The following is a 23,906-nucleotide window of genomic DNA, read 5'->3' as shown; positions in this document are numbered from 1 at the left end:
GCCTTTAAAAAGAAAAAGGTAGATTTGAGTGACAGACATGAAAGATACTCAATATGGATTAGGAGAAGAAAATGGCAACCCACTCCAGTATTCTTGCCTGGAGAACCCTGTGGACAGAGGAGCCTGATGGGCTGCTGTCCATGGGGTTGCACAGAGTCGGAGATGACTGAAGTGACTTAGCATGCATGCATGCATTGGAGAAGGAAATGGCAACCCACTCCAGTGTTCTTGCCTGGAGAATCCCAGGGATGGAGAAGCCTGGTGGGCTGCAGTCTATGGAGTCACACAGAGTCGGACATGACTGAAGCAACTTAGCAGCAGCAGCAGTGATATGGATTAAGTGAAAAAAAAGTCAGTAGACAGTGTATGTTTTCATTTATGTAATAAACTACAAATTAAACAATCCTACATTTATTTTAAGGGATGACTTTATCTTTCAAAAGCACTTCAAATGCACCAAAAGGTACTTATTATTCTCCTTCAATTCTTCTGAATCCCACTTCACCCTTTTATTAGTCTGCCTGGGTTACTATAATAAAATACCACAGAATCTATGGCTTTGACAACAGAAATTTATTTTCTCACAATTCTGGAGACTGGGAAGTCCAAAATCAAGATGCCAGCTGATTCAGTTCCCGGTGAGCATTCCCCTCCTGGCTTGTAGAAAGCCACCTTCTCACTGCGTCCTCACATGGCAGACTGAGAGAGCTTCAGTTCAGTTCAGTTCAGTCGCTCAGTCGTGTCCAACTCTTTGAGACCCCATGAATCACAGCACGCCAGGCCTCCCTGTCCATCACCAACTCCTGGAGTTCACTCAGACTCATGTCCATCGAGTCAGTGATGCCATCCAGCCATCTCATTCCCCTTCTCCTCCTGCCCGCAATCCTAAAGAGGAAAAGAAGTATGTCAAGGTTGTATATTGTCACCCTGCTTATTTAACTTATATGCAGAGTACATCATGAGGAAGGCTGGGCTGGAAGAAGCACAAGCTGGAATCAAGATTGCCAGGAGAAATATCAATAACCTCAGATATGCAGATGACACCACACTTATGGCAGAAAGTGAAGAGGAACTCAAAAGCCTCTTGATGAAAGTGAAAGAGGAGAGTGAAAAGGTTGGCTTGAAGCTCAACATTCAGAAAACGAAGACCATGGCATCTGGTCCCATCACTTCATGGGAAACAGATGGAGAAACAGTGAAAACAGTGTCAGACTTTATTTTTTTGGGCTCCAAAATCACTGCAGATGCTGACTGCAGCCATGAAATTAAAAGACGCTTACTCCTTGGAAGGAAAGTTATGACCAACCTAGATAGCATATTAACAAGTAGAGACATTACTTTGCCAACCAAGGTCCATCTAGTCAAGGCTATGGTTTTTCCCGTGGTCATGTATGGATGTGAGAGTTGGACTGTGAAGAAAGCTGATCGCTGAAGAATTGATGCTTTTGAACTGTGGTGTTAGAGAAGACTCTTGAGAGTCCCTTGGACTGCAAGGAGATCCAACCAGTCCATTCTAAAGGAGATCAATCCTGGGTGTTCATTGGAAGGACTGATGCTAAAGCTGAGAGAGCTTACACAGACACTAATCCCAGTGTGACAGCCTTACCTTCATGACCTCATCTAACCCTGACTGCCTGTCCCCACAAAAGCCCCAGGTGGCGCTAGAGGTAAAGAACCTGCCTGCCAACACAAAGGGAGACATAAGGGTTCGATCCCTGGGTCTGGAAGATCCCCTGGAAGAAGGCACAGCAACCCACTCCAGTATTCTTGCCTGGAGAAATCCCGTGGATAGAGGACACTGGTGGCCTACAGTCTGTAGGGTAGCAAAGAGTCATACACAACTGAAGCGACAGCACAGACACACAAAAGCCCCACTTCAAATACATTGGGAGTTAGGACTTTGACATATGAATTTTTGGAGGACACATTCAGTCCATACCAATTCTCCTTATAAAGAACTCAGGCTATAAAACAATGCTTTACAATGGAACCAACTGAAGCTTTTTAAAAATTAGCACATAAGAAAAAATGCCCCAAAGGACCTGGATTGGTCATTCAGATCCTGGATGTAGAATACCAGAGTATTCTTAGATTCCGGTATTCTGTGTAGTGGGATGTAGTTTACCCCACTCCCAAGATACCTGAAATTGATCACCAGATGAATCCAGAGTAACCAAGCTTGAAGAAACATGTTACACCATCAGAGATGTATCATTATGACTCACACTATGGTTGTCATTCTTATTCTTTAATGGATCTGTGGGAATGGCAATCCTCCCAGCTTCCTAAGCAAGTGCTGGAGGGAAGTGCTATAATGGGAACCTGTTAAAATGTGAATTTCACAACTGTCCTCTTGAAATGAGAAAGGCAGTTGATAATGAAGAATGGCATTACTAGCCAGCCTCTTCTCCTAGCACCATATTACTTCATGTCACTGCCGTCAGGGGCATTTCATGACACTAAACGGCCATGAACCAGAAACAGAAAAAATTGTAATCTACATAGAAACGATGCAGAAACCCAATGTGAACTAACAAGGTAGGATCTTACCCCCCCCAAAAAAATATGTATTTTTCTGATAAAGGGGTTTGAAAATGCAAACAGACAAAATGGAGCAAAAATTTTTCATCTTGTAAAAACCGTATTACTGACAATGGAAACAATTATACCATGAATGATATAATAGTAAGGTGTTCCTTTTCAGAAGACAATAATGATAGTAGAGTTAAATAACACAAATAACTAGAGATTGCAATAGAAGCCCACTTTACTTAAGTTGCTAAAAGGCTTAGGAGCTTTTTTTTAAACACTGGGGGAACTGGTTGAACCAGTGAGGCTAGCTGAATAGAATTATAATAGAGACACTGTAAAATGGCATAGACCAAAAACTTCAGAGGTAGCTGTAAAACTTTTTTCTTTAGAGGGAAGCATTCTCACAAATCTGGTTGTATGAACAGAAAACTTCTTTGTTTGTTTCAATCCAAATGAAGATGCTCTGAAGAAAATGGCATGAAGTATTAGAAACAGTCAGCTGCTTTGACCCTTAAAGGGCTTCCCTTGTGGCTCAGCTGGTAAAGAATCCACCTGCAATGTGGGAGACCTGGGTTCGATCCCTGGGTTGGGAAGATCCCCTGGAGAAGGGAAAGGTTACCCACTGCAATATACTGGCCTGGAGACGGACTATATAGACCATGGGGTCGCAAAGAGTCAGACACGACTCAGCAACTTTCACTTCACTAGACCCTTCAAGAGGTGTTTGGGGATGAGAGGGGAAGACACAAACACAAATGCCAAAACTGGACACTGGCACAAATTGTGAAAGCAAACAAGGCAACTCATATGACCTGTGGAATCACGGTTTGCCTTCTCATGGTTTCTTTAATTAAAATAACATTTGCTCAAAGCCACAAAGTAAGGGAAGTTTAATATTTATTATTACAATTTCAGTATTCCTATTATTTTCTAATTCAAGTTTCTCCCAGTGGGGAGGAATACAAGGAGGCTCTCAAAAACTAGTAACTGCTTTAACTACTCTGTGTAAATTCAAACCTTGTCATTTTAGAGAAACAAAACACTATAGGTTGGTGGTTCTGAATCCTTGCTGCAAAGTAGAATCACGAGGAGAGCCACACAAAAAACACTGATGCATTGGATCCCCCCTAAGCAGATGAAGTAAATCTCTAGGTGTGGCCAAGGCATCAGTACTTTTTAAGGGCTCTCAAGGTGAATCTCTGAATCATTCTGCTTTTAGGTTTAAAATCATGTCATGTTGTAATTAATAACATTTATTTTTTCTAAATCCAAAAGTCGTAGCTGCATAATGTAGAGAATTAGGAAAAGCGTGGAAAGTACAATTTTAAAAATTGATCTGAAATCCCATTATTCCTTTATATGTTTACAATGTCTGTTTTCTTTGAATATGCCATATATGAAAGAATAATATGCAAAAAAACATCAGAAGTTACTGTTAGAAGTAATCTAGTATAAGTCCCTTACATGAAGAAATGAAGGCCAACAGAGTTCCTTACTCTCTTAGGAGTTCATCTGGAGTTAGGATTAGAATATAGGTTTCCCTTTACTTTTCTTGCAAACACATTTTTTGTGTAAAAACTTGGATCCACATGAGTTTCATTCCAACCTGAAACTCCATTTCCATAATCTATTATTTCTCATGATATTCTAACAATTTTTAAGAATATCAGTCAGATCATTAAAGAGTGACTTCGCCTTTCTCTTGAATTCGAGCACATAGGTAGCCCCCTGTGTTCTACAGAACACTGATTCCATTGGAAACTAACAGATGTAATGAAACAAAAGAGAGAGAGAGTTCTCATTCAGGCAGATTGGAAAACAAAATGAAAGGAGTTTCTTTCCTGCATCACTTCCTGTGGTTTCAGTGTTATACTAACAGCACTGAGAACCTCTGGGATATATGTACGTGCAGAATACAATATCACGAATTTATTTGACCTTGGAACCTTTCTTCAGTTCAGTCTCAATAGCTTCATGTTCTTTGCAACACATGTCAGCAAATAACACTGTGAGATTCCTAGAATAAAAGAACAAACAGATCTGTAGTACCCTGTTAGGGGTTTCCTAAGTGGTTCAGTGGTAAATAATCCACCTGCCAGGGCAGCAGATGCAGGTTTGATTCCTGGATCAAGATGATCCCCTGGAGGAGGAAATGGCAACCCACTCCAGTATTCTTGACTGGAAAAATCCCATGAACAGAGGAGCTTGGTGGGCTACAGTCCATGAGGTCGCAAAGAGTTGAACAAGACTGAGGCACTGAGCATGACCATGAGCACTCTAAAAAATTTTATACCAAGCATAGAAGTACTTTAAAAGAGAAGGAGTAAATGATTTGAAGGACAATGGCAGCAATACTGGTTATAAAAGGGGAAAAAGTAAACAACTTAAATACCCAGTAATAGGTTTAATTATGATATAGGCATATAATTAAATATAAAACCCAATCTCTAGGAAGAATGTTGAAGATTAGTGATGTTAAAAAAAACACAGGACTTCCCTGCTGGTCCAGTGGCTAGGAGTCAGACTGCCAACTGGGCGGGGGGGGGGGGGGGACACACAGATTCCATCTCTCATGAGGGAAGATCTCACATGCCAAGGAGCAACTAGGCCCCTGCACCACATCTACTCAGCCCATTCCCAGCAACTATGGAAGATGGCTGGGCGCTAGAGTTCCTCCTGCACAAGAGAAGCCACTGCAGTGAGAAGCCAGAGCACAACAGAAGAGTAGCCCCTGCTCCTAATAACAGAAAGCCCACATGCAGCAACAAAGACCCAGCACAGCCAAAAATAAATAAAATTTAAAATAAAATAAAAAACATGGAATGCATTTGTGGCAATCACTCCATTTAAAGTCAGAACAAGCCCTGAAAGCAGGTACGCATGAAAAGGTTTGAAAACAATCTGACCTGCCCAAAAGGCACACAATTAAGTAGCGAAGCCAGGACTCAAAGGGAAACTGAATCTCGAGCCCAAGAGTCTAAAAACGCCCACAGGCCTCCCAGGTTTTGTGCAGGGCAGAGACAGAACTATCTACGACGCATTGTTACTGTGCGAATTGAAGAATATAATAAAGCTCCTGGAATACGGTGGACACGCAACACTCAGAAGCCGCTAAATAACTCGCTCAAAGTCACACAATGCGTGGTTTCACCACGCATATAAACAGAGATTATATGGATATAAACAGAGATTTGAACTTGTGTTCCCAAGAAGGCGTAAAAGTTACAGAAGCCCTCGCTTTCAAGGCTTCCCTGGTAGCTCAACTGGTAAAGAATCCGCCCACACTGCGGGAGAACCTGAGTTCCATCCCTGGGTTGGGAAGATTCCCTGGAGAAGGGAAAGGCTACCCACTCCAGTAGTCTGGCCTGGAGAATTCCATGGACTACACAGTCCATGGGGGTCGCAGAGTCGGACACGACTGAGCGACTTTTCACTTTCTTGGCTTCAGCCTCTAACGCAGAGTCAGTATAGACCTTCTTCTGTCCCATAAGCCGCACCTCAGAGGTCAGGGCACACCCAGAAGGTCTCTTCAGAAAGAAGAGAAGGCGCAACGATCCCTTTGGCACCAAACTCACTCACCAATAGACCGCGGGACAATTTCCGGGGCGGAAGTGACGTATATAGTTACGCGCCGGAAGTGAACTTACAGAGTGACCCCAAGAGGTCGCCGAGGTCTTTGGGTTTGCGATCCTGCTACGCTTTGGTCCAGAGCTTTGCCGCATTGGTGGGCGGCTGTTGCCATGACGGCCCAAGGGAGCCTGGTGGCTAACCGAGGCCGGCGCTTCAAGTGGGCGATTGAGCTGAGCGGACCTGGAGGAGGCAGCAGGTGAAGTGCTGGGCAAAGCTCGATATCAGAGCTTTCACTGTAGATCTATCCCAGAGGAACAGGACCTGAGCCCTCAGGCACAGCTCTCTAAAAAGACGACTCCTGGGGAGCTGACGGCTTCTCTGCCGTGGAGGTTTCTGTGTCCAAATATTTTATCCTTCCCAGTAGGCCAGGATCCGACGAAACCGCGGGAGGGCTTGGTCTAATATAGGTAGATGCATCTGAGGATCTTTATTCCTATAATGAGAACAGGAAATGTGGGATATGAAGTGTGGGAGGCTCAGCTTTAGTTTTTTTTGGTTTGGTCTGTAGGGGCCGAAGTGACCGGGGCGGTGGCCAGGGAGACTCGCTGTACCCAGTTGGTTACTTGGACAAGCAAGTGCCTGATACCAGCGTTCAAGAGACAGACCGGATCCTAGTGGAGAAGGTACAGAGGTATAGATGTAACCATAGTCCTTGGGCCAGTTCTGACCTACACACTTAACCTCTTCTTCCAGGCAGCACATGGATATCTTACTGAAGATGACTCTTATCCTGAATATTTGGTAGCTAAACTGCTTAAGTGTTACATTAGTTGACCGTATCAGCTCCAAAAGTGCGAATTGGAAAAATAAAAGACGGTTGAACATAAGGTATAATAAAGTAGGTTGAAAATTATCTATTGGGGCAGCGCATTCCAGTTGAAGCCCTTTTTCTACTCTGGTACCCTTATACCACTCATGCAATCTGTCAGAGTAGTCTGTTGGTTCAAATAGATTGAAAATCTTATTGCTTTAGTCTGTCATCCTGGTCTAAGTCACTCCATCTCCTACCACTTTCCCTTTTGTTCACTCCTGTCCCCAGAATGACCTCCTTGCTGCTTCTTAAATATGTCAGGCAACCTATTTCAGGCTTTTTGTACTTTTTTTTCCCTTTTCCTCCAGATTCCTTTATGATTTGCTGTCTCATCTCCTTTATGTTTCTCAGATGTTACTTTTGTAGTGAAGTCTACCCTCATGGCACTCCCTGTCTTATTTTCTTACTTTATATTTCTCCATATCATTCATATATTTTATTATCTCTTTTCACTGTTGTAAGCTCTATGAGAGCAAGATGTTGGTCTCCCAAGTGCATGCAACAGTGCTTGGCACTTTTTTTCCTCTCAGCCTTAATACTGCTTTTCAAAAAACTCCTTTGACTTTCTTGATGTAGAGCAAATTTCATTAGTTTCTGCTCTCATTTTGATTTCCTTCCTTTCCATTTCCTTGGGCCTAATTTATTCTTCTTCTGATTTCTTGAAATAGATGCTTAGATTCTTTTAGTCTTCTAATATGTGTTTAAAGATGTAAATTTCTCAAAGCTCTGGGTCTTACAGTTTTAATATATGGTATTTTTGTTATCAGTTAATGTTTCTATTTTCCACTGACATTTCTACTATGATTAGTGGATCATTTAGAGCACACTTGTTCATTCTAAGACATAGGATAAATTTTCTAGTTATCTGTTACTGATATCTGGCTCAATTACATTATAACCAAATAATATGCTTTGTATGATTTGAGAGTTATTGACATGTTCTCCATGGCTCAGTTGTCAGTTTTTGCAGAAACTCAGCAGTGGCCACAGGACTGGAAAAGGTAAGTCTTCATTCCAATCCCAAAGAAAGGCAATGCCAAAGAATGCTTAAACTACCGCACAATTGCACTCATCTCACATGCTAGTAAAGTCATGCTCAAAATTCTCCAAGCCAGGCTTCAGCAATATGTGAACCGTGAACTTCCAGATGTTCAAGCAGGTTTTAGAAAAGGCAGAGGCGCCATAGATCAAATTGCCAACATCCACTGGATCATGGAGAAAGCAAGAGAGTTCCAGAAAAACATCTATTTCTGCTTCATTGACTATGCCAAAGTCTTTGACTGTGTGGATCACAATAAACTGTGGAACATTCTGAAAGAGATGGGAATACCAGACCACCTGACCTGCCTCTAGAGAAACCTGTATGCAGGTCAGGAAGCAACAGTCAGAACTGGACATGGAACAACAGACTGGTTCCAAATAGGAAAAGGAGTACGTCAAGGCTGTATATTGTCACCTTGCTTATTTAACTTATATGCAGAGTACATCATGAGGAACACTGGGCTGGAAGAAGCACAAGCTGGAATCAAGATTGCTGGGAGAAATATCAATAACCTCAGATATGCAGATGACACTACCCTTATGGCAGAAAGTGAAGAGGAACTCAAAAGCCTCTTGATGAAAGTGAAAGAGGAGAGTGAAAAGGTTGGCTTGAAGCTCAACATTCAGAAAACAAAGATCATGGCATCTGGTCCCATCACTTCATGGGAAATAGATAGAAAAACAGTGGAAACAGTGTCAGACTTTATTTTTTGGGGCTCAAAAATCACTGCGGATGCTAATTGCAGCCATGAAATTAAAAGATGCTTACTCCTTGGAAGGAAAGTTATGACCAACCTTGATAGTATATTAAAAAGCAGAGACATTACTTTTCCAACCAAGGTCCGTCTAGTCAAGGCTATGGTTTTTCCAGTGGTCATGTATGGATGTGAGAGTTGGACTGTGAAGAAAGCTGAGCGCCGAAGAATTGATACTTTTGAACTGTGGTGTTGGAGAAGACTCTTGAGAGTCCCTTGGACTGCAAGGAGATCCAACCAGTCCATTCTAAAGGAGATCAATCCTGGGTGTTCATTGGAAGGACTGATGCTAAATATGAAACTCCAATACTTTGTCCACCTCATGCGACGAGTTGACTCACTGGAAAAGACTCTGATGCTGGGAAAAGTTGGGGGTGGGAGGAGAAGGGGACGACAGAGAATGAGATGGCTGGATGGCATCACCGACTCTGTGGACATGAGTTTGAGTGAACTTCGGGAGTTGGTGATGGACAGGGAGGCCTGGCGTGCTGTGATTCATGGGGTCGCAGAGTCGGACACGACTGAGCGACTGAACTGAACTGAACATCTGTGTTTGAAAGAATGTAAATTCTGTATCTGTTAGGTGCAGTGTTGTATGTCAGTTGGGTTAATAATGTCATTCACGTCTTACATATCTTGTCTGTTCTATTAGTAAATGAGGTGTGCTGAGCTACCATTATGTGGATTTTATCTAGTTCTTCAATTGTAGGTGGGACAATGACAGCTGCAAAAGTATAAGAACGAAAGTAGGGAAGTCTTTTCTTTATCTAAAGTCATGGGGGAAAAATGGTATCTGGAAAACCCATAGGGAAAAACATAAAATAGTGAATGAAGATGCCTTATCTTTAGTAGACGAGCAAGGTTCCTGTGGCAAAGTGAGAGAATGGCAGAGGTGGTGAATTGAGGAGTTAGCTCAGAAGCACAGAACTGGGAATTGTGTTCATTTGACTTTTAACGTCAATGATAACGATAAATGTGGAACTAAGGGTAGTAATCAGTGGTTAAAACTGTGTTTGTTTCAGCGCTGCTGGGACATTGCCTTGGGTCCCCTGAAACAGATTCCTATGAACCTCTTCATCATGTACATGGCAGGCAATACTATCTCCATCTTCCCTACTATGATGGTGTGTATGATGGCTTGGCGACCCATTCAGGCACTTATGGCCATTTCAGCCAGTAAGTTTTCTTTTTTTTTGCCAGCAAGTATTCTTGAAATAATAATCCACCCTAACTAAGCTTCAAGAATCACAGGCAGATTCTTTGGCAAAACCCACTGCAAATCTTTGCCACAGCTTGTTCTTGGCTAGTTGCAGTGTAGGGTGGTGACGGCAGTGGTGGTGGCATGGAGGGGAAAATGGTGCTTGTGGGTTTTTGTTCACCTTTAACGGTTCTATTTGCTATCTTAGTATGGGGCTGTTTGTATTATTTATATTAATATATGGCCTGATTCATACTGAAGAAAAAGTTGTTTTGGTTTTTGACACTTTCTGTTACCCCAACAGCTTTCAAGATGCTAGAAAGTTCAAGCCAGAAGTTTCTTCAGGGTTTGGTGTATCTCATTGGGAACCTTATGGGTTTGGCACTGGCTGTTTATAAGTGCCAGTCAATGGGACTGTTGCCTACACATGCATCAGATTGGTTAGCCTTCATTGAACCCCCTGAGGTAAGGCAAAAGGAAAGTTAAATTTGGAGCAGCTCTAATGTACAGTAAATAGCTGACCCATTTGATGGTGGGGGATCACAGTTGGTATTAGAGCTCATTTCTTAAATAAGATCCATTAGGAATTTGAGAGTTGTTATTCTTAAAAGATAGAGTAAAATAGAGCTTGTGGTTAAAGTAGTAAGTACTCAATTCAGGAAGTTATTTCAAGTCATTCACCATTAACCTATTTACTTTTTCGTTTCTCAGAGGATGGAGTTCAGTGGAGGAGGACTGCTTTTGTGAACTGAAGAAAGAAGCACCTGGTACCTATATATCTGGATTCTTTATGCCCAGTGGCTCCTTCCCAGCTTATTAACCCTTCACATTATCTCCTGCTGAAAAGAACCAAAAGCTCTTTTCTCCATGGTGAAAGACAATGTATGTATCACTACAAACACAAAAAAACTATACCACAACTCTTGACTGAAAATAAGGTAGAAAACTTTATTTATGTTTCCAGTATAGAGCAAAACAACAAATAAAACCATGACTATGTAAACAAAAGAATGGTTGCTGTTAAATCAAGAACCACAGCAGCATCTCCTTTTAATAAATTAAATGGTTGAGAACAATACTAAAAAAAAAGTTGCACAAGTTTTCCTTAAGTCTATTCTCCTTAATATTTCACTTCTATTTAACACAAGCTGGGACATAAAAATTCTGTTGGAGATACTTGTGGAAGATGTGAATTTAGATCATACATGATGAAAAGAAAAATAAACCAGACCAAAAAAGCGCATAAAATGCTTACAGTGTAATTCCTACTTTAATATCCACAAAAATGGATTTTTAACATGTTTGGGGGAGTAAGGATTGGCAGGATCGCTGGGGCAACAGGAATCTGGGCAACGGAAGATACAAAGTGGTGAACTCCCCCCCCCCGCCACCGAGAGGAACTGGTAACCTGTCAAACAGATGCTGCAATTCAAACTTCAGTTTTAAGATAGCTACGCAACGCAGAGGGCCAGCAATTAGAAAATGAATATTGTCATAACCTGCCCTGGTAAAGTCATAGCTAAGACTTAAAAGCTGGATCTCATTCAAAAAGCAGGAAGATGTCTTTCCTTTTCCTTCCTGCTTAAAACACAAAGCCCCCTCCCCTAAGATGCATTCTCTTGTCAAGTTTTCAGTATTGCTTTATTTGCAGTGATTAAGAGACAAGATGCTTTGCAGACAACATAAGTGACACATAGACATGAAATGCTCGACAGAAATGAGTTTAAATCTGGCCCAATAATCACTTCCCCATGTAACAGTGATTGTTTTAGGGGTGCAGTAGGGGCTATATTAGCAGCCACTAATTCCATTATCCCTTTAAAGGATTCTTACAGAGCTCCAGCCACAAAAAGCTCTTCTAAACACTAACCTTATTTTCTGCCCACGTTTTTTCTATGGAAAAAAATACATATACATATATCACTTTGGCCAGAGGGTGTGTGTAAATATAAAGGAATTCCTGGGCAAGCTGACTTTAGAGCATGGGTCATTAATAGCTTGGGTCCTTGGGGACTTGTTCTGCTACTGCTGGACTCAACTTAGCAATGGAGTGTTGCAATGGAAGTTGTAAACAATGCTTCTACCCTCTGCAGGAAACAGCAGGGAAAAAAAACAAAACTTACAACATGCTACCTGACTAAGCTTGGACATTTAAATAAGAGGAAAGGGAATAAATCAAAATGACTCAAATTTCTTAAGTCATATTGAAGGGTTTCTCCTCTGTCCATAAGGGTCAGGACAGTCTGCAGACTATGGAGCAAAGCAGCTTGTTCCATATCCTTCTGGTAATCAAAGAGTGGCACTATTTATCATTCATAAAATGAATTTCAAAAGCAGCCATGAATACAGGCAAGGTAGTTTCTTGAAATACCCTATCTATCCTATAAAATAAATGAAGACTTCACATAAATTACCACTCAGCCACACAGGGTAGCTTCCCTGTGCTTGAAAGTCAGATGTTTTGTGATCATTAAGTTAGCAAATTAGTGAAGTCTGCACAAGTATTTTCTTGACACATTTTGAGATTTCTGAAAACAAAACTGAAATAGCAAAAGACTGTTAACTTGGATAATTTTTCAGTTCAGATCCAAGTTTCTGCAGTCAGAATAAGGAATTAAAAAAAAAAAAAGCTCATACTTTGAGCACTGAGGCGTATGCCTCAAGTCTTCACTATGGCTTTGGGAATAAGTCCACCGGTTTCTTAAAGAAGTTTCTTGAATCAGGCCATTGCCAGTTATACACCACTTCAGTGAAGCAGGTAGGAAGAATAGCAGCAGCTCAGTAACTTTGGCACTATGGAAGGAGTATGGCTCTAAACTTCAAATTCCACTGCTGGATTTCCCCTTTGAAGGATAGTCCAGAGGTTTAGGGAAGGATTTTTTGCCAGTCTTCCTAGCGTTTGTTCCTATGATTTTCGATCTGTGCCTATAACCCAGAGGACATAAAAGGGAGAAGGAGGATCTGTTGGTCAATATGCATTATCATCTGTATTTTCTGGATAACAGCTTATGTATTTTGCCCATATCACATAGGTAACTACAGACTGTGTTTATCTAGATCTTGATAGATACCGTTTGGGGTTCCCTTAGTTTGTCCATTTGAAAAGAACCTGAAAGAATTTTTACTCAGCCTTCTAAAAACAATTTCCATGGTAACAGTGCCTGTATTACAATCTTAACCACAGAATGGGTTTTGAAAAACAGCTGAAATATATGTGTACCTAAACGTATTTTGGGAGAATCTTGTTTCGGAGCAAGTAGAGGCTGCAGTTTCAAGTTTCGGTGTTTACATATTAGTACCCTAATATGAAATTAAGAGTCCCGGAGAGCAGTGGACGCACTGACGAAAGTTTTCATCCTGGCCTGCCACAGTTACCCACATAAAGGTGTAAGATCCCCATGGACTTGGCCACGAATTCCTTAGTATGATGAGGCTGTCTCTCTCTGGCTGTTACCCCCCAGTGTCATCACTGAATCATGACTTCTAAGACTCATCTTTAATGTTAGATGTGTACTTGTGTATTTGCCTTTTAACTTCAGTTGAATTTCTAGCATCTCTTTTACCAATTTATTTTATTGGTTTAGTTTGGTCATCCTAAGTTGCCTTCATCTGGTACAGGCATGGCTTGTAGGCCTTGAGCACTGTTCTGATGTTGAGGGAAGATCTACTTCTTTGAGGACAGCAGGTCATATGGTAGCAAAGAACAGATCGGTTTCTTGCACAAGGACTTGAGGCTCAGCTCATTAAGAGTTCAGCGTGATGTATACAGAATACAGGTCTCTAGTTAACTAGATGGGAGTGGTAATGAAGAGCTGGCACTTCCATGGAGGATAGAATCCTTTTCAGAAGGTGAGGCCAAGCAGTCATTCAGGAGTAGATTATGAATAAATGGTGATCACTTCACTGCCACCACCTCGGACAAGAAGGACTCGCTCTAGTCCTTCAGTGAGTACTTCTAGGAACTCCATGTCTTCAGAAATTGTCAAGGAGACAAGTAAGTAGGAAAACAGCATTCTTACAACCTGGCATCATGATAATCTGAGTTTATCTGACTACAAAGCTGAAAAATCAACAGGCTTAATTATTATATAGTCAGAACTGGAAAAGTCTGAACTCTGGATTCAATTCAGTTCTGTGAAGTAATCTGGGGATCTAGTCTCTTGGCATAAATAATGCAAAACTCTTCCCCACTTGTTAAGATTTTTTTTTTCTAATTGTTATTTTAAAATGGGGGAAACCCACAAGTAATGTGTTATTAGTACACAGTAAATAAGCCAAAAGGGAGAAAAAGCCACAACAGGGTAGCTTGTAAGATTCCAAGAGAGAATCCAAGTAGTTTCCAAGTGCAGCTCCTCGAGTTACATTTTTTCCCTGCCACTTTTTTTTCTTTTTTTCAATGAAATACAGATGATTTACTCTCTGTTTTAACCTCTTTTCCTTAATGGTACTTGTAGAAATGGACCGGTCTTTGCTATTTCAGTGCTGAAGGGGTCCCATAAAAACAGTCCTGGAATTAGAGTATGAGGATGAACCCTTGTCTTTTCCCCTCAGTTAGAGGAAGTTCCCCTTTAACTTCATCCAAAAGAGAGAGACTTTGTGAAGTGGGAAGAGCCTGGAGAGAGGAAAGGATATGGTGTTCCATCTCTAGGATGATCAGAAATGGTTCTATATACTCAATGTTAAAAGTCATTGTACAGATATACCACCTAAAAACTCTGTTTAGGGTTCAGAGAGAACATTACACCCAACTCCCCCAAATAAGCATAGTATCGCTATCTAGTAAGGATCCTTGCCTGAGATTTTTAACAGTCTTCCCTTCTCAAGAGGGGAAGGCATAGACAGTGACCTTTATAGTTACTCAGTGTCTCATCTAAAACACATTTTAGATTTTCCCTACCAGCAATTCTGCTCTCAGAAAGGATACAGTTTTCGTCACCCTCAGGGTTTCGGGGTGGCCCTGGCATATTCAACAAAACCAGCTTTGCTTCATGGGACTTGTTAACTATAACCTCATTGAGTTTCACTGCTGTATGCATCCGCCTCACATTGGACTGGTCCCTGGAAGGGGAGGATGAGGGGTTAGAAACAGAAGTGGGTTATGGCAAAGAGAAAACTAAGGCATATCGTCAACTCTAAAAAACTTGAGATATTAGAGGTTTTTCGCTTCCAGTATGAGTAACAATGAACAAATGACTGCCTTATAATATTGATATGGGTTTTCTCATTCTGTGTCTGCTTGTTTTATACCAGAAACACAGTATGGGCAGGAAGAAAGATGGTTTGTTTGTGTACAGTATTAATTGGTGTCTGGTATGCATAGGCAAACAATAGAAAGATGGCTGGATCTGGGGTGGAATGAAGACTAGATTCCATCCTATGTGCCCAGGCAGAGTCACATCTGTGGCACTAACGGGGATACTATGTTGGGACTGAGTTGGAAACTTACGGACGCATGTTAAGCAGGTCCTGGAACCCTTCCATTGACTTGGCCTTTTGTCCCCGAGACGCCATATACTTGTCTTTCGTCCACGTCATGTGCACCTTCTCCTGGTAGGTCTCTGTCTCGTCATCCTCGTCAGAGCCAATGCTGGTCAGTCGCAGCATTGAGTTCCGATCTTTCACCAGCTGTGCCTGGGGGAGGCCCAACACAACTATGATACTACACCCGTTTTCTCTCATGCATCATCTTTAATTATTTTAAAATGTGCCTACTGTACAGTAACTAATAAAGCAAGTAAGAAGAATCTGTCGTGCTGTGAGAAGAATACCATCATCCCCTTCAGTGAAAGACCTCCGGGCCAGGATGAGGCCGACGCGGCAGCCTCACCTCTCGGTCTCGCTCCGTCTTGGACAGGCGCATGTGCCGCAGCATCTGTGACCTCTGCTCCATCATCAGGGTGCGCTCGTAAGTGTAAGCGGATATGTCACTGTCGTGCTGCCATACAGACCACACAGATAAGCACAATAAGCATCAAGGAATGAGCAATAAGCACAACGGAACAAGAAACACGTACTTTCATTTCCGCTCACTGAATTAAACCAGAGCAACTATCACAGTATCAACCGAGGTTTCCATCTTTGTTCAGTCATTGAGCTACATAAAATAATACTGTGGCCTGTAGATCAAATCCAGAGCTCTGACTCTTTCCCACAACCTCACCATTACATATGTTTCCTTGAAACACAAAACACAAAATCCTGTTATTTTAATACTGCCAGGTTATTTAAATAAAAAAGCTATGTGTGACTTAAGCATGAATATATGAATAGAAACTTAATAAAACTGTATTAAGACAAGAATCTGGCAGAAATAGGACTGTAATAAACAAGAAAGCAAAACTAAAAACCGCCACCAAATACACACCACATATGTGCTATACTTATCTAGATCAGTATACTAGAGTTTTGTTGGAACTAAGGGATTAATCCACATTTGCAGCTGAAGAAATTCCCAAACTAGAAGAGATTCTAGAATGACAGGGTGGGACATGGGGGATAGCTTCTCTGATCTCAAACTCAGCTTTCTCACCATCTCTACCACTTCCACCTCTGCCTCAATGCGAAGGTGATACAAGAAGGTGGCCAGGTCCTTCTTCATCTGAATACTGTTGTCTTCTAGCTGGGCTACTGTGAAGATCCGTATGCTGCATTTTCGCCACACCTATGAAAGTACCATACATACATGGGAAGTTAAATGCAAGGAAGCAGAAAAAGAGTGCCTCAAACGGCATTTTTGCCTAGAACAACCTTGAATAGTATCAGGGTATTTGTTCCTAGCTTCTTACTTGCTATATTATTGTAGTTGGGCAAAAGTTTGACTATGAACACATTAAATACAATTTAAAAGAGTTCTTATTTAATAACAAGAAAAAAACTGGCAAAATGGAAAAGACAGAATGTGATACATTAATAGGGTGCTTTAGTCAGAAAGCATACTAATGACACTGTGCAAACTATACTACTTATTTATTTTTTCCCTGTGGCAAAAAAAAGTTCATTAAGGAAGGAACAGAAAGAACAGAAAAAAATACCTCAAGGGAGAGGTGAGCCAAGCCAAGACAGACACTGGCTATATTTACTATTTTAAATTTCAGTCTTACCAAAGGATGAGCAAGACACACATAGATCTTAGGTTTCCAGCACTTTGTTCTATTTTTTTTTAACAAGACATGTTCACTTGTTAATGTTTTTTTCACAAGGGCTCATATGTAGCTTAATAAACTTGCTGAATTTCCCTTGGAGATGGTTAGATATCAACTACAAAGAAAACTATTTCTCATAAGGTTGAATCTGGGATCATGGAAGGTCAAGAATAATCCCCAACACTTCTAAGCTCCAACATTATAGAATCAAAGAAAAATGTCTAGTGAACCAACCAGGACAGAATTTGACGGAGAGAGACTTTTCTTAAAAAGGTGTCACAATACCTTATGCTGTTTCAGCAGGAATGGTAACAGCATGAGCATCCCCCCATCATGCACAATCCACCACACATCGATGTTGCCCTCAGAAAACTGCTCCACATTGCTGGGAAAGAAGGAGATGTTTTTGGCCACCAGCAGGGCCAAATGGGCAGCAGTTGTAACTCGAACTGTGCCTAGAGAAAAAATGGAGAATTGGGATAAGCAGAGATGAATCCTCAGGCTTGCCTTGCTTCCTGCCATGTCTGCAAAGAAAGTGTAATGCCCTTTTACAGTCCTTTGCGTAGGGTGTCCTGTTTACACAGTAGGTTAAACCAAATCAACTAACAAGAGTTATTAATAAAAATCTGAAGAGCTAACAGAATTAGACTGAGACCTATGATTTACATCACTAGGTGTATTCTGATGACTGTATTTCTGAGGGAGGGTATGCGAATTTGGGAGATTTTGATGCTGAAGGACACTTCCTCCAACTCCTGTGAGAATGCTAATGTGGGAGATCACACAAGGAAATATGACAATTTCAGAGGTAATTCCTAACATAAGACTTGGCAAGATAAACAACTAATGAACATTATGTGAGGCTGGAGGAGGTGAGTGCAATCAGTTATTACTACTAATAGTTATTTGTGCTCTGTCTGCTCAGTCACTCAGTAATGTCTGACTCTTCTTGACCCCACACAGACTGTAGCCCACCAGGATCCTCTATTCATGAATTTTCCAGGCAAGAATACTGGACTAAGTTGCCATTTTTTTCCTCCAGGGGATCTTCCCAACCCAAGGATCGAACCTGAGTCTCTTGCATCTCCTGCATTGGCAGGTGGATTCTTTACCACTGTGCCTCCAGGGAAGCCCAACAGTTATTTAGGTGCCCTTGTAAGGCTATGTTTCAGCAATGACAGAATTTCTACTGTATGAGGCTGGAGCATGGGGTCAGAGCATATCCTCTATTTGGGTCCTCAAGATAGCACAAGAAGTGGTTTGTACCAATAAAAGTCTTCCAAGCTCGAGCATCTTCACTCTGGCGCCAGCCATTTGGCCACCCCATCACCACTGTGTTATGCTTCATGCCCCCAAGGCCACATGACTGGATGAGGTGGGAAATGCCCTCCCTCAGTTTGGCGGCCACCACCAGCTGGGAGAATCCTTTCACCTTCTCTGCCTCCATTAGATGCTTTATGGTCTGAAAGAGAGAACCAGAACCTCAAAATTGGATTACTTTATCCTGGGTCTTTTAACGTCTTACTTCTTCTCCATATTATATTCCCCTCCTCTTTCCAAACTCTGTGTAAGATCGTATCTCCTACAGAACAATTAAAAAAGTTTAATTTATCCCAATGAAATTTTATTATCCTTTGCCTTTTCACTTTCTAGGTGCTTACTATATACATAGATAGTTGTCTACATGTAGCTCCTCTACATTTCCTTCCCTTCTGCTTTTCTTTCTGACATACCAAACAAATTGAGAACAGGAGTCTTCACAAAGCGAACATTCAGTATTCTTTAATGGCCCGGGGTTAGCGTGAACATAATCCTCCTTCCTCAGTGTCAGTCTTGCTCTGACTCATATTACTAGAAATTCGATATGATGGTTCAGTTTCACTTCAGAATTTTCTCAGGTATGTTTTATTTTTTTGTTTCTCCTATTTCCACATTCCTTTTGATATTTTAATGGTGATTATTAATGACACTTGTATTTCTTTTATTTCACTCTCTTGGTGGAATGGTGAAGAGAATAATGATGTGGAAAATGGATATGATTTTCCCAAAGGCACAGATCAAGTCAGGGTGTATCCAGATTAATCAGTGTCTCTTGATTTCCAATACTGTGCTTTTTATTTTTATGATCATTCTGGACTAATGTTTCTTCAGCACTTCTAGTTTTAGTGTTTCAAAGCTAAACATTTCATTTCATTCCAAAATGAAATCCAGTAAATTAAAAAAAATTTTTTTTATTACATTTACTTGTCTGTTTATGCTGTGCTGGTAAATTTTCACTGCAGCACTCAGACTTCTCTTAGCTGTGGCATGTGGGTCTAGTTCAATGACCAGGGATTGAAACCTGCCTCTCTGCATTGGAGGCATGGGGTCTAAGCTACCTGACCACCAGGGAAGTCCCTCAGTAAAATTTTTAAAATGCAATTGAAACTTCCCCAGGGTAGTTCTATCTATTGCTTATAATAAATATGAGAATGGAAACTACTTTCTTCTTCAGGAAGAACTTTAATTCCCATAAGCTAATCAGACTTGGCAAAAGAATCCTGCTTCTGCTACCATGTATTAAGATTAGTAAAGAGGAAGAAAATGTGCTCATTGCTCCTTGGTGTCACAACTAGATTGAGAGGAATTATCACCATGGTTCAAGGGATGATTTATTCATGTGACTTCTCTCAGGGCTAAGTCAATGTCTGGAGTCTTTTTGGAAATAGTGCTTAGGCTTGATAATCTTATAGTTGAAAAAGTTTTTAAATGGGAAGAATAAATTATCTTCTGGTTCACCTTGTTATTTGGAGAATATGACCATACAAGTCAGCACAAGAAGGACACCTCCTAGGTTGTTCAGGAAAGGGATCAACTTAGAAATCTGAGGTCTTATGATTCACCTGCACAAAACCATAGGCTAAATTAAATTCTACTAGGTCATTAAGCCTTGACTCTTACCTGTTCAGCAGCTAAAGCTTCACCATAGTTCTCCAGGAAGTTCCCGACAATGACAGAGCCCACAATTGTGAGACCCTTTCCGGCCTTAAGCTGTGAAGCAAAGGTGAGGAGACGAGGATGTTTGACGTGTAGGTCTTCATCTAGCTTCAGCAATACAAGCAACTGAGGCCTGCAAAGAGGTTGGCAGGGGGATGGCAGGATGAAAAAACACTTCGGATCTGAGGACAGAATGACAATCCTACCCTTTAATTTAGGAGATCTGTATAAAACATATACTTTGACAGAAGGAAGAGATTAGAGAAAATGATGAGGCTATATAGTCATTCCGAATTATTATCTTAAGTTGATCAGTCTTGAAGGAAGAATGAAAAGGGTAGAAGTCTAGATCATACATCATATAACTAAAAGGTCACAGAGATCAAGGATTTAGAATCAGTCAAAACAGGTTCATTACATGAATTCCTTGGGTCACATGATTTCCTTATGCTGTAATCAATGAAGTACAAAATTCTGTATGGCAATTCTGTTGATTTTTTTTTACCTCCAGTTTTTAGTGTGTGGTGGTCCTTCCTCCAGCCTAAGCAAAGCAAATCGGGCTGCACTGAGGGACAGCCCACGGATACCATCACCCCATTCTTTCTCAGCTCTGAGAGAAAGAGGCAAAAAGAGCAGAGACAGATTTAAAATCTAGCAAGTACAATTTCAAAAACTAAAGTTTACTTTATTTAAAAGTAACATACACACAAAGTAGATTAATAAAACATATAAAGCTATTTATATGATGCTCACTACTAACACAATGAACCCACTGTATGCAGATCAACACTATCCTCTATCAACACACTGTATAACAGTTCAGAATAAAGGCTGAGAGGGTCACTCACTTGTCCTGCGATGTAACTGTTGAAAAGCAAGAATGCTAAATAGCAATTTGGATTAGGAAATTACTACAGATCCAAAGTTCAAATTATTTCAAAAATAATGCAGAGAAAGAAAAACTCAACGTAATCTAAATCAGAGTGTTATTTATTCCTAATTTGGGCAAGCTGTTAATGAAGTTGTTACAAAGTTATTCAGGACTGATTTCTTTTTCATCTCAGACACAATTCCTTGCCTGAAGAGATAAGCAAGAATATATTTGTTTAATACTAGTCATTATTATTTCAGTATCTCCTTTTATTTTTTCATTGATCAATATTTTCTCAATAGTTTCCCCTTACGATCAAAATTTAGGTACAGATGAATGAAGTTATCTGGATCCCTAATGTAACTTTCACTGGTATGGCTCTAACCAAACTAGCCAGTTTCCATAGTTTTAGCATAGATCAAGATTGTATTGACAGACTCACCCTTGGTACTCGATGTATTTGTAGATCATACCAGCTATTACCATAGCTACGATGGCATAATACCAGGAAGAAATGAACATCAGAGCCAGACAGATACTCATTCCCATGAAAGAGAGTGCCCTAGAAAATTAAAGACAAAAACAAATAAAAAATGTTTTTTCTAAGCAGCTATAAGAGAAGCCTGTGATAGAGGTGCTTCTTAAACTGGGGAAAAATTATTTTTTAAAACTCCAATATGTTGTAGACAGAACCTCTGTAAAATGCAGTAAAATTGAATTACTAGAAAAAAATGTTATATGTTTGGATGCTGTGCCAATGTCAAACTGGTATAAAAGTTTCTAAACATTTTTTCCCGTGTGTGTGTCAGGGTAGGGGGAGGCGAGGGGGGCGCTGAGCCATGAGGCATGCAGGACCTTAGTTTCCCCAACCAGGGATTGACTCCATTCCCCCTGCAGTGGAAACACGTAGTCTTAACCACTGGACCACCAAGGAAGTCCTTTTTTCTTATTTTTATAGTTATCTTATCATGGATTGGCAACAATCAGTAGATCTGCACTGAGCCCCAAAGCATCCTTGAAAATAAAGTGAAAGTGTTAGTCGCTCAGTCGTGTCCAATTCTGCAACCCCATAGCCTGTAGCCCACCAGACTCCTATGTCCATGGGATTCTTCAAGGAAGAATACTGGAGTAGGTTGCCATTCCCTTCTCCAGGAGATCTTCTGGATCTAGGGATTGAAACCACATCTCCCACATTGCAGGCAGATTCTTTACTGTTTGAGCCACAGGGAAGCTCCTTAGTGCTGATGTTTCCCATTGCTGGAAAAATACATACATGAACCAGGATCCCACAAAAGTCATCTGCAGTTACGAGGATAATTAATACCTACATGGCAAAGCAGGGATGGGACATGTAGTCAGAATTATTAACAACTCTATGATCTTCATAAAAAAAGCACTGCATGTGAATATTTCTAAAAATGTTGTGAAAATTTATTAGCATACCTGCAGAACCCACTGAAAAAAAATCTGCCACTAGTTTCCTTACTTTACATAGGGAACTTGGAAGAAAATAATGAAATTCTTGTTTTGATTAAATAAATTAGACAGATAACTACATTCACTGAAGTTGTTCTGTGTAAAGAATGAACTAAGTTGTATGACAAATTTCAAAGAACAGAGCAGTTGTTAATCTGGAGAAGATTAGATCCAATGAATGAAAAGATAGTGCGTAAAGAGAAAGAGGGAAAAAAAAACAAAAGCAACTGGTAACACAAAAAAAGTTCATAAGGAACTTTTAACTAACATTCAATCTAGAAAAAGGATTAACGGTATTAAGATCAGCTGACAATCTAAAATTGTGCCAGATAAAGATCACATCACTACCCACCCCTGGTAAGTGAAGCTAGAAAAGGATCAAGGAAAAAGTCAGCAAAGAGGAATGTACAAACAAGTATATAACAGGACATATTAAAGAACTTCTAGCTATGAAAGAAAAGAAATGGGATGGTAGCTAAAAATTTGATAGTTCCTTTAAGGACTGAGATGTGAACACAACAGCAACAGCGGTAGCAACATTTCATTAAGAGCTTTACTACGTACCAGGCACTGTGCTAAGCACTTTAGATTATCTCAAAACAGTCCTATGAGATAGATAATATGATTAGTCCCATTTTATTAATGAATAAAATGAAATTTTATGTGGTTATGTGCTTTGATGAAAGCTACAAAGCTAGGAAATAGTAGAGCTAAACTTGAACTTAGGTCATCTGATGCCATAGGCTCATACTCCTTTTTTAAAAAAAAAAACTTACTTACTTGAATGTGTTCTTCTCTCTCTTTTTTAAAAAAGTAATTTTATTTATTTATCTATTTATTTTTGGTTGTGCTGGGTCTTCATGGATGCACAGGGCTTTTTCTCTGTTGTGGGTTCTCACTGTGGTAGTTTCTCCTGTTGCAGATCACAGGCTCTGGGGCGCTCAAGCTTTACTAGTTGCCGGATGTGGGCTCTAGAGCACAGGCTCAAAAGTTGTGCATGGGCCTAGGGGCTCCGCGGCATATGGGATCTTCCCACACCAGGGATCGAACCCATGGTCCTCTGCATTGGCAGATGGATTCTTTACCACCGAGCCACCAAAGACACAGCTCATAGTCTTTAACTAAATAAAACTGTCATAAGGAAGGGAGTCTGAGAATGAACACTGAGGAAAACTGATGAAGACAAGAGGATAAATGGAAAGGAATGAAGCTCAGGGCTCAGCTAAGACGTAAACAGGCAATCCGATAAGCAAAAGGTAGGTTGTTTTAAACTGAGGAACACAGAGGCCTGGAAATATTTATTTCATAGTTTTGACCTTTATTCTCAATCGAGTATTATAAGCTATTATAAAACCATATATTAAACTTATTTAACTCATCCAACAAACAAGAAATGAGAGCCTGAACTACGTACTAAAAAAACACAGTAGAATGGTGGAAATTCATGTGAACACAGGAAGCTAAAAGAGATAGT

General features: G+C 40.6%; 2 protein-coding genes and 1 long non-coding RNA gene across 7 annotated transcripts in view; 1 reads left to right on the top strand and 2 right to left on the bottom strand.

Moving 5' to 3' along the window:
* Positions 1-560: 560 nt before the first annotated feature.
* LOC129562367 (uncharacterized) lies at positions 561-6,127 on the bottom strand. Its single transcript, XR_008687188.2, has 3 exons — positions 6,030-6,127; positions 4,471-4,549; positions 561-885 (listed from the first exon to the last, which is right to left on the bottom strand). It is a non-coding gene; the product is annotated as an uncharacterized LOC129562367 (long non-coding RNA).
* Positions 6,128-6,162: 35 nt separating this feature from the next.
* On the top strand, positions 6,163-11,043 carry EMC4 (ER membrane protein complex subunit 4). Its single transcript, XM_055435401.2, has 5 exons — positions 6,163-6,358; positions 6,671-6,785; positions 9,792-9,945; positions 10,272-10,432; positions 10,679-11,043. The coding sequence occupies exons 1-5, from the start codon at positions 6,273-6,275 to the stop codon at positions 10,712-10,714; spliced, it is 552 nt and encodes a 183-aa protein (XP_055291376.1). The 5' UTR covers positions 6,163-6,272; the 3' UTR covers positions 10,715-11,043.
* The window catches only part of SLC12A6 (solute carrier family 12 member 6), a 101,659-nt gene continuing 84,111 nt past the window's right edge, over positions 6,359-23,906 (bottom strand). For 4 of the 5 annotated variants that reach the window (XM_055435398.2, XM_055435397.2, XM_055435400.2 and 1 more), the window contains 10 exons: positions 21,399-21,518; positions 20,591-20,695; positions 20,050-20,218; positions 18,376-18,571; positions 17,395-17,564; positions 16,497-16,628; positions 15,795-15,902; positions 15,414-15,598; positions 14,892-15,025; positions 10,891-13,937 (listed from right to left, as the gene is read on the bottom strand). In XM_055435398.2, the coding sequence (XP_055291373.1) occupies positions 13,846-13,937; positions 14,892-15,025; positions 15,414-15,598; positions 15,795-15,902; positions 16,497-16,628; positions 17,395-17,564; positions 18,376-18,571; positions 20,050-20,218; positions 20,591-20,695; positions 21,399-21,518 (1,411 nt within the window). In that variant the 3' untranslated portion in view covers positions 10,891-13,845. Of the gene's footprint in view, positions 6,596-10,890; positions 13,938-14,891; positions 15,026-15,413; positions 15,599-15,794; positions 15,903-16,496; positions 16,629-17,394; positions 17,565-18,375; positions 18,572-20,049; positions 20,219-20,590; positions 20,696-21,398; positions 21,519-23,906 lie in introns of those variants that run through there. The other variant, XM_088840135.1, reaches the window with a different exon arrangement.

Source organism: Moschus berezovskii, chromosome 9 (assembly GCF_049115385.1).
Source record: "Moschus berezovskii isolate FMDL1 chromosome 9, NW_MosBer_1.0, whole genome shotgun sequence".
Lineage (NCBI taxonomy): Eukaryota > Metazoa > Chordata > Mammalia > Artiodactyla > Moschidae > Moschus > Moschus berezovskii.
The sequence above is the reverse complement of the archived record's forward strand: the minus strand, read 5'-3'. Positions and strand labels throughout refer to the sequence as shown.